Here is a 19,600-nt window from a genome sequence, read left to right on the forward strand (position 1 = left end):
GACACTAAACTTTTTGCTGCTCTAAATTGGAATCTTCTCTGATAAGCCCTGTTGAGAGGATTCTAAAGCTCACAAAGGGACCTGGTCAAAATGCCTCCAGGGAATTCTTAAATCATTCTAAGGAAGCTGCAATCACTTTGCTGCTGGGAAAAGAAGGGTCCTAGTTGTTAAGTTCAAATTCAAAATGGGTCTGGCATTCTTCTCAGTTTTCAAAGCTGACTCATCCGCATTGAACAACTTTTTATTTTTGCTGTAAATTAAAGCTTTTAAGAAGCAGTGAGTGGGCATGCAGCCTTTGCTTCCCATCCCAAATCAGCACATCTGTCTTTGAAACCCTATTGCTATAGGTTTTGTTTGTTCTAAATAACAGGGAAGCCAACACTTTAGCTAAATCACGAAGAGAGGAAAAGGAAGATGGGGTTGGGGGATGGGGGGTGGAGGTTGCACTGATGAAAAGAAGCTGGAGGAGGACCTGGAAGCCAAAATAGCGTACTTTTTCAGCTTTCACGCAACCTTTGGTGGGCAAGTGCGAGTAATCTGGGATAACACACTGGGACGCGTTGAAAAGGGGGTGACTTGGTTTGTTTTCACTTCACTGAGGAGATAATAACAGGAATTAATTTGGTACTGAGGCAATTGTTTTCAGTGCTTGTTTTAGAGCCATATACAGAGTTTCTTTAGATTTAAAATAGCATACTGTAAAATCTGGCCGATAAGATAAGGTTTTAGGCAGTTCTGAGGGTCACTCCGCCTTATGTCCCTGTCAGGTTATAGATAAATACATATGTGGCCCTCTTTTTATGAAGCCAAGCACCTGGATATTGCCCTGGTGGAAATCTTCTTTCTTTTTTTCCCCCTAGGAATCATAAGGAAGGCCATCAATGCTACTCTTCTTCAGTACAACTCTATTAAGACTAGCAGAAGGTATTACACTTATTTTTTTTTTGGAATTTAGTTCAAGAAGCATTTTTGTGTACCTGTTACATACCAAGTGCTATGTTAGGAACTGAGACTTAAAAGTAAATAAGACATAATCCTAGAATAACCCTTAGCAAAAGTTACCTCATGGTTCCATAAAAGAGCAAACAGCAAGTACTAACTTTCCTGATCTAGTGAAAGAAATAGTTTCCAGTTCTTACAAGTACCACAAAAGGGCTTCAAGGGAAACTGTCCATAGGTCTCCAGTTCCCCTTCATCTCAGATATTTCTTATCTCTTGAATAAATAAGAGATTTTTTTTACTCTTTCCCCGTGTGCTCCCCCTCCCCAAATTTTCACTAGATATTAAGGAGGTAATATCACATAAGGGTTATAAGAACTGTATATAGTCAGGAGTCAGCCCTAAGCCCATGTTGCACATTCCTGTGTAGGCAAGTTACTTCGAGCAGTGATGTGCAATAGGGCTTCCTGCAATGATGGAAATATTCTGTATCTGCATCGTCCAATATGGTAAGCCACTTGGTTCAGGTGATTATTGAACATCTTAAATGTGACCAGCACTACTGAGGAACTAAATTTATGGTTTTATTTCATTTTACTTAATAAATTTAAATAGTCACATCTCTACCATATTGGACAACACGGATGTATTGTTTTTTCGTCTGTAAACTGGAGATTAGAAGGGTCCTTATCTCATGGAGTTCTTAAACAGTATCGTAAGATAATGCATTAGAAACATAAATTCCCAACAAGTTAGGTATTATTGCACATTAAATTATACTTACACCTAAGTCTATTGTCCTTCAGTAGGTTTTGCCCTTTTGGAAGATATTTTACCACTTAAATAAGCAGCAGTAAGTTTCTCCAGGACACAGGTCATGCCATGTTCATCTCTGGGTTCCTGGTGCTTAGGAAAGCCTGGTACGTAATAGATGTTCAGTAACTGCTTTCTGGACTCAACAGAATCAAACAGAGATGGTGGGGTTCTACTGTACCATACAGAGGTGAATCTAAATGAATCCCAAGCATAGTTTTCCTAATTCCCAGTGTAGCATAAGGGCTTGGACTAGATCTTGGTTTTGGTATTTTCTAGCTGTGTGTCCATAGGGAAATGACCTGACTTCACTGATCTTTGGAATTGCCATCTGTAAAATGGTGACAATCCTGCCTACCTCGTAGCCATGAGTGGAATGACGTCAGCCGAACAGAGCACATGTGGGAAATGTCAGAAAGGACATTTTTCCTTCTCTCCTGTGGTGGCTTCTCTACCTGTCTGTCAATAGATATAATTCTCGACATGGTGGTGAAGAGGTACAGCCAGTGGTTACCTCTTCCTTGCCTAAAATTCAGTCACTTCGAATTTCTTCTGAACTTGCAATTTTTAAAAGCAAATATTCCTAAAATAATTTTTTTCCCAGGTCACCTCCGTCTTCCACACCTGAAAGTACCTAAGTGAGCTTCTCCCTGAGGACATGGCACTGAGGGACTATGAATTGTGACTCAGGTATGGATGCTTATGAGTGCTAATTCTGGGTTACAGGCACCACACAAGGAAGGCAAACCTTGGCGAGGGTGGAGCGGTAGGGAAAAAAAGGGATCCTGCTTTGAGTCTGCTAAAATATATACATACACAAGCTGAAAGCTGTATCCCAAGTCACTACCATTAACAGCCTAAGAGAACAACAGGGCTCTAGCAGGCACTTAGGTACAAATTTGGTTTCAAAATGCACAGGTTTTAAATAATGTATAGGGTTGTGTGCGGTGTGGGGGTGGTTTATAGAATGTCTACTGTTAGAGTGCTCAGAGCTTTGGAGACAAAAGGCTCCCATAAAAAGTCCTAGGGGTTATTTTTGCTTTGAGGCACCTCACAAAACTAGACACAGTATTATGATTGAAAACTTGGGAGTCCAGGTCTAGGAACGTGGGCCTTGTAACTAAGGATGCTCTGGAATGTTACAAGGCACCTCAGCCTCCACGTGAATTTAAGAGGTGGCAAGGAAGAGTAAACCTATTTGGTATTTATATAAAGCCTTTTTCTCTGCAAAGATCAAAGAATTATTTCATCAGCCCTCACACAGGGAGGTTAAGTGGCTTACCAACAGTCACACTGAGAGCTGATAGTGGGGCCTGGAGTTTGGGCATGTGGTCCATAGGGCCTTCTGCCTGAGGATGCAGACAGAAGGCTGCATCACTGCTCTGTAGTGAGGCACTTTCCCCTTCTTTTTCCCAGTGAAATAAAAGATGCCTCCTCTAGGGTTTCCCTGGTGGCGCAGTGGTTGGGGGTCTGCCTGCCGGTGCAGGGGACGCGGGTTCGTGCCCCGGTCTGGGGGGATCCCACATGCCGCGGAGCGACTAGGCCCGTGGGCCGTGGCCGCTGAGCCTACGCGTCCGGAGCCTGCGCGTCCGGGAGCCTGTGCTCCGCAACGGGAGGGGCGGGGCCGTGGCCGGTGAGGGGCCTGCGAAAAACAAAAACAAACAAAAAGATGCCTCCTCTTGATAAAGGGGCAGACTAATGGTGGCCCTGTGAAGATCAGAGGAGAGAGCGGGCTTCTAACAAAGCCTGGTAGTTGGACCGAACGCTGGATGGGACAGCACAGCACTAGACCATCCAAAAAGCACATCTAGTACTTAGGGTTGTGGCAAAGCAGGGCCACCAAATTCAAGAAAGAAAGTGTCACTCTCAACTATCTTACATAAAATTTATAACTGGAAAATCAAGAAAGAAGCTATTCAACTTCAGCACATATACAAGTTTGAGTTTTCCTCTATAGTGTTACTTTTGAATATAGAAGAGTGGTTGATCCAAAAGATGCTGGCACTACTCCCTGAGTTCAAATCCTGACTCCCCTATTTACCAGCTGTGTGACCTTGAGCAAGTTAATTAAACTTTCTGTGTCTCAATTTCCTCATCCATAAATTCAGAATAATAATAGTAACTCACAAGTCAGAGGGTTGTTGTGATTATTGAGTTCATCCACATACAACACTTAAAATAGTGCCTGCACATATTGATATATACATGTTGGCTCTTAGTAGTAAAAAAATATCTTATTATTGCTTCTGCTGCTATTGTTGTTGTTGAACTTTTCTATGTTGGAGAATGGAAGGGGTGAAAATATTCTCGGCTTAGGGCCTCTAACGTCTTAACTGACCCTGGGTGTAGCCCAAACCAAGTTTCTCCCAAGGGAGACAATGGCTGCTAAGCTTGGAGTGTGAGCTCCGGGTTAAAACTCAGGAAAGGGAGGCCAGATGGGGTCAGCTTTCTGAGAACATGCCATTTTCTGAGAATCGCTGGTACGATGCTGCTCTGCTCTCCTGAACAGCAAAATGATGATAGAACCATGGAGGAAGCCAGTCGGCTGGGCAGGAAGCCTGGCACTGCGCTTGGCAGGGATGAGGGTGATCCATGGGAAAGAGCAGGTTTAAGCTAAACCAGAGCTCATAGGAATGAAGGTTAAACTCTATAAAGCTCTGGCGTATCTTCCTGGCTCTTCAGTAAGACCTTGCCCAGATGTGACTTTAGCAAGGCCCAATATTAAAAACACCCATCACGGTCAGGGCTTAAATCAGACAAGTTCACAGACCCAGAATCCCTCAGACGGCAGCAAGGAGGGAAAGTCGCAGAAGGAAAGGTCCTATCTTCCCCCTCATTACAGACCTAGGGAAAGGCATCTCTTCGATCAAGAGAGGGGCTGTCCATGTTTCTTATAAATTTGAAAGCCTGTGTCTTCACCTGCTGGTATTGTTATTTAACAGATAATGTCAGGATTAATGACTGAGCCACAGGAAAAGGAAGTGAATGACATCTGCCAGCTTTAGAGCGGGTTCTGTTCTAATAAGGGCTAAGCATAAAATTCACTTGCTTAGCTTAGAAATAGATGAAAACTAAAGTTAGAAATAATTCACTTTTATTTTTCTTGTAAAAGTGGAACACAGCAGCAATGATAAGAAAAATCACCTGACTGTAAAACCTTTTTTAAACTTTAAAAGTTATATTTAAAAATAACATTAACTGCCCCTAAAGTGTCCAACTATGACAAGAAAGATTTTCCTTAACGCAGACGCATTTAGTTGCATTATGGCAGTAAACACTGCAATATGAGTTAATGGTGACATGACTTTTTTCCTAGTGGTGAAAGTTTGCTCTCTGATTTGAAAAGTGACACAGCAGGAAAGAGCAGAAGAAGACAGACCCGCATCAGTCTGTACTGAATCATCAATCATCCCAATGCCGCCCTGAATCCGAAACTCCCTGGCGGAATAAGCTTATGCTATGCTGTGCAAAGGATATTTCTGTTACTAGTATATTAAGCACAACATCTGAAAAACAAAACAGAAAGCATATTTTTTAGTGTTTTCATTAAAACATTTTTTTAAAGGGATTTCTGGTGCAAAACGGCACTATTACTTTGGCGATAGCTCTACTGGAAAGACAGATATTGTACTGGCTTGACCTCCAAGAACTGATGTTGAAGAACGTATGTTTATATTGAAAATGCCTGGTTGCTTCTCCCTGAGCAGAGGACAAGGGGTAAGAGGGTTGTGCTATGGATGTGTGTTTCAACACTGCTCTGGGCAATGTTTTATGTTCCAAAGGTACAGAACCTTGAGGCATCTGGCCACCTCTGGTCTTCATCCAGAAATCTAGACGGGATGGGTGGGTTTGGCCTATATTGGAGAGAACAAGACTGGATTATAACAATACCTTAGAAAATAGGACCTTCTTGCCTTACCCTCCTTCATTTCCAAGACCTTTGTCAGTCCACACAGCTTCTGAAGAAAAGTATGAGATTTGGCCCCAGGAAAATATGGTTTGATTAAACCATATTTCTTATTAAAGAGCTCTGCACTTCTAAGATACCACTGGCCGTCAGGACTACAGATAAAATTGAAAGCCATATACACAAGTACATGTGCACATGCAAATTCAGTGAGCAAGTATTTAACATCCACCTTGCACAAAACACATTCAAGAAGTCTGTTGAAACTGTGAAGAATAGAGACCACAGATCCCCTAGAAGGAAGTGTCCGGGGAGGAAAAGCCAAATGACCTAAAGAGGAACTGGGGGTGGGCGGGTAGGATGCATATGACAGGTGAAAATCCAAAGCGCCCTCTGAACACCAGAAGGCTGACATCAGAGACGAGACCAGGCCAGACAAGACCAAGGAGTGAGGGAAGGATACCTCCCTCCAACTCTCTTCTCCCTGCAGTGTGCCCAAGACCAGTTTAGGAAACACACTGGATCTCCACCGCCCCTCTCCAGCAAGAATCTTCTAGAGGCAAGTCCAGAGATGCTCCTACCACTGTCCTGGTGCACTGTCCCCCCCCCTCACTTCAGACACGCACAGCACACCCACACACAGGACAGTCCTGCGGGGACCTGCACCACTGCTTGCCAATTTCAGAGCGTAGCTTCTTGATCACAGTTAAGAAGTTCAAATATAACTGAGAACACATTACAGGCTGACACTGTTCTTTAAGAGAGGGCAATGAGCTTTGCTGCTGTTAAGGTGAGACTATATTCAGGGTTTGTTACCCAAAGGGGGAAAATGTCTTCTTAGCACCATGTGAAGTGCAGTTGGGTCTCTCTCTTTTTCCTTCCCTCCCTCTGCCTCTGTCTCTCTCTCTCTCTTATTTTCATAAGGGGGAGGTGGGGACAAGCTTCACATTTCCTTTCCCTCCTCTCCTTCAGCTTCACAGTGAACAACCACTTTTTTCTTTTGAAATGATCTTCATTCCCAAGGCAGAACAGATGAGCAAAACAGGTTGCCCCTCCTGGGTATGATTTATTCTGGTCCAAGTGACCTATCCTCACAGCCTCACCTGGTGTCTAAAATCCCACCATTAATGGTTCATGACTTTGCCTGAAGACACTGAATATATAAAAATGCCTTGTTGATGGAGGGGTGTCCAGCAGCAGTTCTTGAAATCAAAGTAGAGCTGCAGGAAGGAGTGGAGGGGCTGCAGCCCTGCAGATGGAGGTGCTACCACCACACAGGGTGCAGCCGGGACTTCCCCTGTTCCCTTCACTCCACAGATCTCAGACTGAGCCTGGGACTCTGTGCATGTCTCAAACCTGGCACCTTCTGGTGGCAGTGGCATTCACGGCTTCAGTCCACTGTGGACTCAGTTTTTACTTTATATGCCAGGTTCGGGGATCCACTCCAACCTCACTCTGGATCTTCTTGTTCCCGTATTGCCTTTGCCAGCTGGCCTTGAGTTAATCACAGTCTGATGAAGGAGACTGACACATGAACAAATAATTACCATGCAGTGTTGTAAGTGTTAAAATACAAGTAAGGAAAAGTACTGCAGGAATATCTAGCTCTGCCTGGGAAAGTCTTCACAGAAAAGGTTGCTACTGAGCTGTAATCCTGAGAATTAAAATGATTTCACAAGAGTCATTCCAGGCCAAATGAACCACCTGCGCTGGCTCATGCCTGTGCAAAAGCATGAACCAACAGGCTCATGGGGATGGTGAGAAGTCCAGTATGGCTGGAGCAGAAGGTTTTGGAGGGGGTAGAAAGAGAGACAGAAGATGTGATTTGATGATATCAAACATTTTTTTACTTTTTCCTTGTATGTAACAGGGAAACAACAGAGGTCAAACCAGGGAAGGCTACAGTCAGATTGGTGTTTTAGAAAGGAAACAAAGTCTACAGATTGCTTCTAAGAGAAAAATAACTGTCAGACAGAACAACAATGACCTGCCAAACTGCTTCTTCTCAAACAGTGGTTCTCACTGGGGAAGATGTGTCCCCCTGGGGACATCTGGCAGTTTCTGGAGACATCTTTGGTTGTCACACCTGGCACGGGTGGGAGTGTACTCTTGACGTCTAGCAGGTAGAGGCCAGGGATGCTGCTAAACATCCTACCACAACAAAGCACTATTTGGCTCAAAATATCAATAGTGCCGAGGTTGAGAAACCCTGTTCTAAAAGATAAAGTGGCCAGAGGGTGCAATATGACACAGACCACAATGGACTTCCCAGAGAAGCAAAGAGGAGAGCAGGAGATTGGGGGGATGGCTTCTCAAATGTTTGTCCTGCCACTATTCGCATGCCAGGTGATGCTCGCACACCCAGGTCACTTAGAGCTCTGTCTCTTTCCCTGTCATTCCACTGAGTGAGAGGGATGCTCTTATTGGAATAACCTTGAATTTGACAAAACTGATTTTTTTTAAAGAAATCATTTGTAAACTTCAATACTCCATTAGTGACAAAGTTGCTCGCGATCACAGCTGATCAAAATAAGTAGCTATGCGACAACAGTGTACAGAATCCCTGCCTCAGGCAGTGCTCCAAGGGAAAAAGAGCCTCACTTCTAGCAGAATCAGTGACCTTTCAATCCAGGTAGAAACACATGGAAAAGCAACTCTTCCCACCAAGAAAATCAGGAGTCACTGATTCTCCAGGACTTTCTCCACTGTCCTCCAGGCCAGAACCTCCCCAGGGAAGCAACCCAATCTACCACTGCTTTTTAAAGTCAAGCCCCAGTACCTGACCAGTTTTAAAATGTAAAATGGTAAAAACAACCTATGTTTAACACCCCATATGTGTTGAGAGCTAGGCTATCAAAATACATTCTTCCCAGACTGAAGAGGAAAATAACAAAATTCTTTTTTCGGATAGTGTATTTTCGCTGCTTTCACTCCCATTTCTAGCTGCCTCTTCAGGGCCCGCCTCTGTCTCATTACTGCTGCCTCAACTACAACAGTTCAGCAATTAGAAGCAGTTACTTGGAAGCAGCGTACAAGCACCAAACACAGGAGCCAAGCTGAACTTCACAAATTGGAGAAGCTGCCCTCTTGGCTCTCAATAGAGGAAATGGGACTGCATTTCAAAGACAATGCCTGTGAAAGTGCTTGGGCAGGAAACGGCACTCCCGATCTAGTGTTTCATAGATTCAAACTACAGCATGTGGCTGGGAAGAGACTTGGGACTTTGTTATACATACGGATTAAAGGGACCTTTACAGAGAACTGTGTCTGCACAGAGTATATCTGGAAGGATGCAGTGGAAACTGGTAGCGGTGGTTGCCCCTGGGGAGGATGCAACAGGTGTCAAGGGAGCAGAAGAGGGAAAAAAGTCACTGTTCAGAGCGTGCCCTTTCGTAAGCTTTGAAGGCTAAATCATGTGCGTGTGTCACCTACTCATAAAATCGTAACAATAATTTAAGAATCAAATGAATGATATAAAACCCACAGAAAGGAGCCTGCCAAAACAACCCCAAGGTAGTGAATCCCGAGTTTCCATGCTCTGACTTAGCTTCCTCTTGCCTGTGCGGTCAGAGGAGTCATGGAAGAAGAAAACACTCAGATCGATAGCAGGAGCTCTAATTCACTTCTGAACTCTCAGCCCTTATTTCCAACTGCCAGGGGCTTCTCCAACTGGAGGTCCCACCCATGGGCCCCTCAAAGACAGGATACTCCAAACCCAAATCCTCCTCTTTGCTCCCTCTTTTATTCCCTCTTGCCTCCAAGCCTAATCCCCCTCCAATATTTTAGAAAAAAACTACCCATTCAGCTTCCCAATCTACTGATAAAAACCTTAGCATTGGGCTTCCCTGGTGGCACAGTGGTTGAGAGTCCACCTGCCGATGCAGGGCACGCGGGTTCGTGCCCTGGTCTGGGAAGATCCCACATGCTGCGGAGCGGCTGGGCCCGTGAGCCATGGCCGCTGAGCCTGCGCGACCGGAGCCTGTGCTCCGCAATGGGAGAGGCCCCAAGAGTGAGAGGCCCAGCATACCGCAAAAACAAACAAACAAACAAAAAAAACCTTAGCATTGCCTTAGGGACCCTCTCATCTCCTGGCCCTCATTATAGTCACCAAATACTGTTAATTCCATCTTGATGACCTTTCTCAGAGGTGACCTCTCGTCCTATCCCACTGATGGCTTATAAACTGTATCCCTTCACTGGAATGGGAGCTCCTGCTGGTTTTCCAGCTCGTTCATTCTCCATACTTCCAAGTCCCCATCCTCATCATCCTTCTCAAAGACGATTATCTGATCACGCTTAGGAGCCTTGGACAGCTCCCTGCTGCCTACAGAATTAAGCCCAAAGGTCCTGTTTTGACAAATGACTGCTTACATTGTGGACAGAAGAGTCATTTCATCCCTAACACATACCTATGTTCTGGCCCCTCTAAAGTAACAAGCCTTGTTCATTTATGCCTCTTTTGTGCCTCCACATCTTTGTACTGGTTGTTTTCCTTGACTTGAAAGCTTTCCCCTCGCTCCCCACTCGGCTTTATCCAGAAAAGAAATTCCTACCCACCCTTCTAGACCCCCACTAATTTTTCACTTTCTCTGAAATGCCTTTCGGGACTGTTCCCTCCCCTTTGCCCCTCTGACACTCTGCACACACACACCCTTACAGGCCTAAACACATTCTTTCATAATTATTTATGTTTCTATCTCCCCTGCCAGAACGCGAGAGGCTTTAAGAAAACAGCTGCGACATTTTATTCATCTTTGAATCCACTGTGCCTCCGTGCTAGCACTGCACATAAATGTTTGCTGAATGAATTGGTTGAAAGTACTTTGGTAAAAATGTAACACATTATTCCCCCAATTTTATAGACCTCTGTGGCTAAAATCTCATCTCTTTGCCCTCTCTCTCTGCATACATTTTGGTAGCTACCACGGGTCTCAGGAGGGCCAGTTATTCAAAGGCAACTAACAAAGTGCCTGCTATTTGTAAACCCTCTGGGCTAGATTTAGAGATTGCCTTTCTTAGCTCTGACAGCTCTCCTTTGAGCATTCATCCACTCTAAGAAGCATTTCTCTCCCAGTGTCTGGAGTCCTATAAGTAACCTTTGTTTACACTGAAAACACTTTCAGGGATGCTGAAAGGAGCTAAAAAAAGAAAAGAACAATGTAGTGACCCTGCCGGGTACCCAGCTGGTCAGTGAGCCTCTGTCCCCTAGGAAGAGGAGGGGACTTCGGAGACTCAGCTCTAATCCCCGCCCACTTCTGTCACCATCAGCTACTTTACTGCTCTCTGCTCCCCAGTGAAGACCTTGGCAGCCCATTCATCATAAGACTATTCAGGTAAAACAGCATCACAAGCAAAGTGATAACCTCGGTGGCCTAAGGAACAGTGGTCTTTAGCGTTCCTGGACCCAATTTACTTTCAAGTGAAGTAAGCCCTGACCACTTTCCAATGTGGCGGTCCCCATCCAGCCCAGCTTTACAGTGTGGGTACTCACGGTTCCGGGGTGTAGAGGGGGTCCGAGCCATGGCGGATGTACTGAGTACAGTGGAACACTCTGTAGGCCAGTCCTGCCAGAAAGTCTCGAGGACTCAGGTATCCAGCCACTGGTCTCACCGTGAAGCCAGACCTTTCTAAAGAGGCAACAGAAAGACTCAACTAAATATTAACCCGACAGGACTTGATGGTCCAAACAGGGCTTCCTATTATTTATAAGGCTGTTTTAGAAACAAAGTAATCAACGTCCTAAAACTCTTGACAATTGAATGACATACACCGTTAACAGCTATCATGTTTGTGGTTTCGGATGACTAAAATACACTCACGAATGATGGTTTCCAGGGGCATAAGACATTCATTAAAATGGAAAGAAAGGCAAAAAAAACCTTTAAGGATTTAAATTCAGAGGTTGAATTAGGATAAGAAAGCTCAAATACACAGGAGAAGATTACAATCTAAAGTGATGTAAACTAAATTTTTGGTGGTGAGCACAAGGCAGTGTACATAGAAGTAGAAATATAAGGTTGTACATGTGAAACTTATATAATATTCTAAACCAATGTGATCTCACTAAGAAATAATTTTTTAAAAAATACATCAGATGCAAAAGACTACACATGTTGTGATTCTATTTATATGATGTCCAGAAGAGGAATATCTATAGATAGAAAGTAAATCAGTGGTTGCCCAGGGCTAGGGGTAGGAACAAGGATTGACCATAAAGGGGCAAAAGAAAACTTTTTGCAATGATGGAAATGTTGTAAAACTGAATTGCTGTGATGGTTACACAACTCTATAAATTTACTACCATCACTGAATTGTACAATTACAGTGGGTAAATTTTATGTTATGTCAACTATACCTCAATGAATGAAGCTGCTAAAAAATATAAATAAATAAAGTGATGCTTACTACAGATTACCTGATATCTTTCTAAAGACACACCTAGATAGGGATTCTTCCTGCATGTATGTGGTCAGTGAACACAAAGCTAATTCACCCCCTTGACGGGCATCCTGGAATCAGTTCACACGACAGCTTTCTATTGTCAAAACCACCTAACCCCTTCATTCCACACTGCAATATCCCATTTCTGTGATATTATGAAAACAATTATATTAATTACCGCAGTTTGAAAAGGTACTCGAAGGCTCTGCATGCTTTGTTGGTTTATGGTAAGAGGAAAAAAACAAAATAAGCAGAATACAATAAAATCTATGAAATCAGCCTAGACTGCTAACCCAGTTAAGGACTGCTTAATACTTCCTGCTCATGAAGGCCCAGAAAATTTCAACAGGAGGGGGTCTTCTTCTGATATCAGCACTGTAAAGGCTCCCATTCTGAAAACCTCAGCTCATTAGAAGAGCATCTCAGAATGGTTAGAAATGGTTTTGAAAGATAAAAACCAATTAAGCGTATAAAACAAGTCCACTCTGGGATTCTGGGTACCTACAAGGAAATAACCCTGTTCTCAGGCCTCCTCAGACCTGTAATTCTAACAGTGTTCCGTTCATTCCAGAAGTTCTCAGGCGGATTGATTGCTCTCCACTGAAAATCAAAAAGATAAGTGTATTTTTTTCTTTTTGAATTTTATGTCAATTAAGCCAGTATCCCACATGTGGGGTACAGGGGAAGCATCCTTTAGTTTAATAGTTATGTATTTTATTTTCTTATAAATTTAAAAATATATGTATCTATCACATCAAGAAATTTGAATTTGTGACTACCATTGCTTAAAAGTTTCCTATTAAAATAAATTTGGTATTTTAAAAGTGAGTCAATTAAAAGAAATAAAAATACACACATTTACATTGTGCTTGCTGTGTACCAATGAATGATGCAAACTGAGTGCCCAGTACCCAGTTCATCAAAGGTGTGAAAATCGATAACAATAATAGTAGTAATAGTAACTAAAACTCTGCTATGCTTAATATGTGTCAAGCAATAACTTTAGGGCTTTAAGGTATATCAATTAGTTTCCCCTCCCAACCCTGTAAGGTAGATAAAATTATTATCTCTGTATGCAGAGAGGAAACTGAGGCACAAAGAAGTTAAGGTAATTCATCTATCTAAGGTCACACAGCCAGGAACCGGCAGAGCCATGACTCAACCCCAGGCATTCTGCATCCAGAAACTGTACTGTACTGTACCCCTCATAAAAATATTAAGTTGGGTGACAGATACAGCAAAACTCATGAGATGGTAATCTAATTCCTGGGGTTTGAGAAACAAAGCAGTAAAAAGCATCCCCACATAGGAATAATCAAGACCATGGTAAATATATAATATGCACATAACTCCATGGGAAACAGAGGGACATGCCAGAGGCAGGGCCGTTAGGGAGAATATAATCTAGTTAAACAACAGCATAAGGCATTATGTATTTAGGCGCTAATTAAAAGACACTGATCACTGGTCCTCAATCTCTTTCTCTCGGTAACACGTATCATGGATGACATCCACGCAGGGGGCCCTCCCATCATGCTAAGTGTGGTTCTCAGTGAACCAGCTGTCAGGCCATGCCCACCTCTCTCCTTATACACACATGAGCTAGGATGAAACTGTGGTGGCTCCTATGATGAGGATTCATAAAGAAGGCAGGACTTGCTCTGAGCCTTGAAGAACAGGTAGAATCTGAGCAGGTGAAGGAATGGCTTTTCTAGCAAGGCACAGAGCCTAAGCAGTGGTATGAAGACCCACAGCTAGAACAGAGGGTTTGTGCGGTGCAGTCATAGCAGCAGACATAAACGGTTATAATAAGTACCTACCTAATAGCCTCGATTTTGCCTCTTGGCCCACAAAGTCTAAAATATTGACTATCTATCTGGCCTTTTACAAAAAAATAAAAAGTTCGCCAACCCCAGTAAAATCAAAGGGGAGCCACTGATAGCTTCTGAGCAGAGATGTCAGGAACGAAGAGATGCTTTAGGAAGCTTCATCTGGAAACAGTGGGCAGGCGAGTAGAGAGGAGAAACAGGTGTCAAGGATGCCGTGACAGGGACCTCAATGTGGATGGCAGCAGCGGAATGGAAAGAAAAGGACAGGCTCACCATGGGTCACAAAGCTAGAAGTGGCAATACCCGGAGACTGGGGTAAGCTCAGTCCTAACTAGGCTCTCCTAATTAGCCCCTACCCTAATGCCCTGAACCTGGGAATATGTTACTTTAGATGGCAAAATGGACTTTCAGATGTGATTAAGTTAAGGGTCTTGAGCTGGGGAGATCATCCTAGATTATCTCGGTGGGGCTGATATAATCACAAGCATTCTTATAAGAGGGAGGCAGGAGGGTCAGAGTCAGAGGACTTGTGACAATGGAAGCAAAGGCTGGAGTGAGGTAAGAAAGGAGCCACGAGGCAAGGCATTGTGGGTAGAGACTCTAGAAGCTGAAAAGGCAAGGGAACAGAAGCCTTCAGAAAGAACACAGCCTAGCCAACTCCTTGATTTTAGACTTCTAATCTCCAGAACTGTAAGATAATACATTCATGTTAAGTCACTAAGTTTGCGGTAATGTGTTACAGCTGAATAAGAAGCGTATACAAAGGCTGATTAAGTGTGGCAGGGAGGGGAGTGGGGGTAGGACTTCAGAGGAGTAGTGTAACCGAGCAGAACCCTATGAGGGGGCTTCCCTGGTGGCGCAGTGGTTAGGAATCCGCCTACCAATGCAGGGGACACGGGTTCAAGCCCTGGTCCGGGAAGATCCCACATGCCACGGAGCAACTAAGCCCGTGCACCACAACTACTAAGCCTGCGCTCTAGAGCCCGCGAGCCACAACTACTGAAGCCCACGCACCTAGAGCCCGTGCTCTGCAACAAGAGAAGCCACCGCAGTGAGAAGCCCGCGCACCGCAACGAAGAGTAGCCCCTGCTCGCCGCAACTAGAGAAAAGCCCACGCGCAGCAACGAAGACCCAACGCAGCCAAAAATAAATTAATTAAATTAAATTTTAAAAAAAGAATAAATTTAATCAGAAGTGAGAAAATGCAGAAAGAAAGGAAAACAGTCAAGCGAGACAAAATAATAATACTTTAGCCATTAAACAAAGTCAAGGACCTTTAGTTCTTCCTCAAGGACAATATAGATAATATTCTGAGCCACGTCCTTTGAGCTGTTTTGCAGATACTGAAACCCACACCAGGTGGAAGAAGTTAACTGTATGCTGTCCACAAGCACTAGACCCCAGACCGGCTGGAGCCAGAAGGTTGATGATGCTGGCTCCCAATTACGTCCCCACCAACTAATCAGAAGAACGTCCACGAGCCGACCACGCCCTGCTCCTTGAACACTGTAAGACTGCTCGCTACCTCCTCCGGGGCGGGCACACAGTCTTGAGGGCATTAGCCCGCTGTGGCCCCCTTTACCTGGCAAAGCAATAAACCTATTCTTTTCTACTTCGCCCCAGACTCTGTCTCCGCGTTTCTATTCGGCACCAGTGAACAGAGGCCAAGTTTTGGCGACAGGAATCCCTAGAGCCTGATGAGTCTAGAGAATCTATCATCACCCATAGAAACAGGGAAGACAGGTGAGGAAAGGAGCTCCAGGGAAAGAGGTAGGCAGCAAGGCTTTAGCTTTTAGAACTGTTGTGCTTGAAATGGGGAAGAGAGAGAAAAGAGGAGAACCCGAGGACCTACCTGCCGTGAAGGACACAGAAGGAAGTGCGGCCGCTGTAAAACTTCACCTCCACCCCCATCCCCGCAAGAGCCTGAAGTTTTCCCAGTTGCTGTCCCGGGAGGGTCAGTGAGGAGAGTGACCACACAGAGAGCGTGGACGCCAGGGGACTCTGCTCCACCTCGCTCCCTGCTCTCACACCAGCACTACCGTTCCGGGCACGGTTTATACTTTACAATAGCGATCTGATTAACCGACTGACCTCCTCCCCAGAGGAAAGCCACTATGCTCAACGTTATCCGTGATATTTCTTCATCCGGTACAGAATTCTTAGCAAAGCAAATACAAAGCTACCTTTGAGATCATTCCATGCCTATGTAGCCCACCAGAGTCGCTCCCGGATCAGAAAAAGCTCAAAGCTGAACTTGCAAATGTCGGTTGGGGTTCGCCGTATAAAACAGCCCAGCAGAGAGACCTCACCAAGGCCCTGGGCTGGGTGAAGAGCTGAGTCCATCTCCCCGCCCAGAGGCCCTGCTCTGCTTCCCACAGGTGGCGCAGGCAACTGTTGGTGCAGAGCTCCTCTTTTTAAATCAAAGGTAGCTCTTAATTGGAAAAAGGGCGATTGCTGTCACGTGTGTCCTTAGACGGCCCATGAGGATGTGGGGTAGGAAGAGACAGCCCGTGTGAAGCTTACCTTTCAGAAACACCGAGACGTCTTCAAGTTGGGGCACGTTGTCCTCCCGGTAGCCACAGTATTTAGTCAGCAGAGGGAAGTTTTTCAAATACTCCCGGCAAGCATGAGTAGGATAGAGTTTGGAGAGCTCTCGGAACACAACACCCCAAGTTTTAGTTTCTTCCTCTGTGTACTCCACTCTGGGGATGGGCTGACCACTAAGCAGGAGAGAAGAGAAATGAATGAATCTGGCTCTGGGTCACTGGGCTAAGTGTTTTCTCACCTTCATACCTATGTGAGTCAGATTCCTGTAAAGTGGGATGCCTGAGTGTCCAAAAGGATCCCACGAAGTGTTATTTTTTGAAGAAAATGCTAACCTTCTAATTTTGTGTATGTGTTTAAACTTTCATATAAATGATTTAAGTTACGTCTTCACACATCCTTATGGACATTTGATAAGATTCTTGTTCTGACACTGGGATCAGTAACAAGAGTTCTGGGTTGGAAGGAACTGGTTTAGGTCCAAAGCTGTGCTCTGAGACCCTTTTCTGCAATCACCTGACAAGAGTAATAAATGGATGTTGTCTTTTGAAAATAAAATTGCCTGTGGGTCCCTTTGTCCTTTGTAGGGAACTCACCCCAATCTCCTAGTGTAATTTTGAGGTTATTTGTTCAGTGAGAGAAATGTCTGAGAAATACTAAAAGCCTACGCCAAACTTAAGTGAGAGTTTTGCAAAGTGCAAAATTGGAACATTTATTATACATCATACTGAGAGGTGCACACATTAAGCCCTGTCAGTTAGGAGAGAGGTCAGCAAACTTTTTCCATAAAGGTCTAAAAGGTAAATATTTTAAGCTTGTGTGCCATACAGTCTCTATCAAAACTGCCCACGTCTGCCACTATATCTTGAAAACAGCCACAGATAATATGTAAACACATGAACATAGCTATGTTCTAATAAAACTTGCATTACAAAAACAGACCAGATTCAGCCTGTAAGTCATAGGGAGCCAGTGCCTGGTTTGGAATATTGAGAGGCAGCCCTGGACTGGGGTGGTCAGGGAGAGCTTCCTTGGAGAAGGTACAACTTAAGCTGAGACTTGTTGGCCAGGTAGGATCTGCAGGTGCCCTGACAGAAGGAAAGGTGAGTTTTAAAATGCTCTTCTAACAGCAGCCAGCAGCCATGAGCAGGGACCATAGCTCCTGAGGCCACGTGAGGTCAGGAGAAAGGAGAGAATATGTACACGTGCTTTTGCAAACTATGGCTTGAAGAGCCAGAATCTGAATTTTGCCTCTGATTAAGAAACCTATCCTGAAAGTGAAAACTTTTCATGACCTGCTCAACAGTAACCTGCAGTAGTCCCCCACTGCCCTCCCTGGCCACTTGTCACAGATTCTGCCCCTGCAGTCAGCAAAGACCCACACGACATATGGAAGTCCAATATATACACATAAACCTAGGGATTCTGCCCCTGTGAGCTCTGTAATCCAGTAACCCAGCCTGCATAGGCAGCAACTGGCCCTCAGGGCTGCTGCAGCCTCAGGCACCTTCAGCAAGCTGGGGTCATTCAGAAGTGCCCCCTTAGGTAGAAAAAAGGGCAGGAGGACAGTAACAAGATCAGGCTCATAAGCAGAGCCCTGTCCCCAGCCCTCTGCACACTTCAAAGTATTCTTACCGAAATCTTTTCTGTTGAAGGTTCAGGTCCAAATGTGATTCTTACTGCCTCAAATTATTTTTACTGAAAAAAATTAACTGCAGTACATGAGGGATGAGGGAACAACACATACTGAAGAAAAAAACAGAAATTAACATTTATTTTCTCTACGTATCAAGACTAGGGCTTATGACAAACCGAATTAGAACAAGATTAGCCTTGTTTAAATATGGCTGTTGATAACAAATAAAAAATTACAACCCGACAAATATTTGCTGAGATCAAGACTGCTAAGGCTTAGCCTCTGTGATGAATTTAGAAGAAAGCTTGAAATGGAAAGATAAAAATAGAAAGGATGTAAGGAAATAAAAACATGAACGGTCTGCCTCTGGTACCAGAAAATTCAACAAAATCAATTTGAGTCGGGGAAGCCAATAAAGCTGATAAGGGCTGCGCACAATCAGAAGGTGGAAAGCAATGAGGCTGAAACAATAAGTGAAATACTGAGAAGCCATTTGAAAAGAATCATTAGGTCAAACATTTCCCTTCGATATCAGTCTGCAAACATGCAGCGTTTCAAAGGGGAACTGACTGTAGACAACAGGAAGCTGCAGAAGAAAGACGAGTGTGAGTCTGGATAGGAAGAAGGAGTTATACAGACCTTCCTCCACTTACAATGGGGTTACCTTGTGATAAACCCAACGTAAGTTGAAAATATCATCAGTCGAAAATGCCTTTAATACACCCAACATACCAAACATCATGGCTCAGCCTAGCCTACCTTAAACGTACCCAGAACACTTACATTAGCCTACAGCTGGGCAGACTCATCTAACACAAAGCCTATTTTATAATAAAGTGTTGAACATCTCATGTACTTTATGGAAGACCGTACTGAAAGTGAAAAACAGAATGGTTGCCTAGCTACAGAATGATTGTAGGTGTTATCAGTTGTTCACCCTGGCCATCGAGCGGGGGGCTGACCATGGCTCCCTGCCGCGGTTCAGCATCACAAGAGAGAATTACACCGCATATTGCACTGAAAAAAAGGGTGCAAATTCGAAGTACGTTTCTACTGAACGCATTTCACTTTCACACCATGGCGAAGTGGAACCATCCTAAGATGGGCCTGTCAGTGCGTATCTGTTACTTAATAATGAATTCCTAGCATCACGACCTTGGGAATACAAACGACCACGCATACAGTCTCATCTGTTTCCACTTGTCTGTCCTGCCTGGGTAACTAATGAGCCTGCTCTTTAAGTGAATAGCTGGTGCAGTGCCCTGCAGCTACCCTGAACGGGTCTGACTGGTCACGCCAAGAGATTTCTCACACCGCTCTGACCCCCATATCCCGGGTAGCTATTTAAGGTAAATGTTTAAAAATCAACTTCACACAAAGTAAAGGCTACTTTTATCCATTTAATTTCTGTTAAAAAATATCCCAAATACAGAAAAAATAAGAAATTTCCCACTTTTCCATGTAGTTAATCAAGGTATATAATAATAGCTC

At 44.1% G+C, this 19,600-nt stretch overlaps 1 protein-coding gene across 4 annotated transcripts in view; it reads right to left on the reverse strand.

Annotated features, from left to right (window-relative positions):
* The window catches only part of TPH2 (tryptophan hydroxylase 2), an 89,517-nt gene that overhangs the window by 43,542 nt on the left and 26,375 nt on the right, over positions 1 to 19,600 (reverse strand). For all 4 annotated transcript variants that reach the window (XM_024736765.1, XM_024736767.1, XM_024736766.1 and 1 more), the window contains 2 exons: positions 16,453 to 16,649; positions 11,151 to 11,286 (listed from right to left, as the gene is read on the reverse strand). In XM_024736765.1, the coding sequence (XP_024592533.1) occupies positions 11,151 to 11,286; positions 16,453 to 16,649 (333 nt within the window). The remainder of the gene's footprint in view (positions 1 to 11,150; positions 11,287 to 16,452; positions 16,650 to 19,600) is intronic.

This window comes from Neophocaena asiaeorientalis, unplaced genomic scaffold, assembly GCF_003031525.2.
Source record: "Neophocaena asiaeorientalis asiaeorientalis breed wild unplaced genomic scaffold, Neophocaena_asiaeorientalis_V1.1 scaffold134, whole genome shotgun sequence".
NCBI classification, from domain to species: domain Eukaryota; kingdom Metazoa; phylum Chordata; class Mammalia; order Artiodactyla; family Phocoenidae; genus Neophocaena; species Neophocaena asiaeorientalis.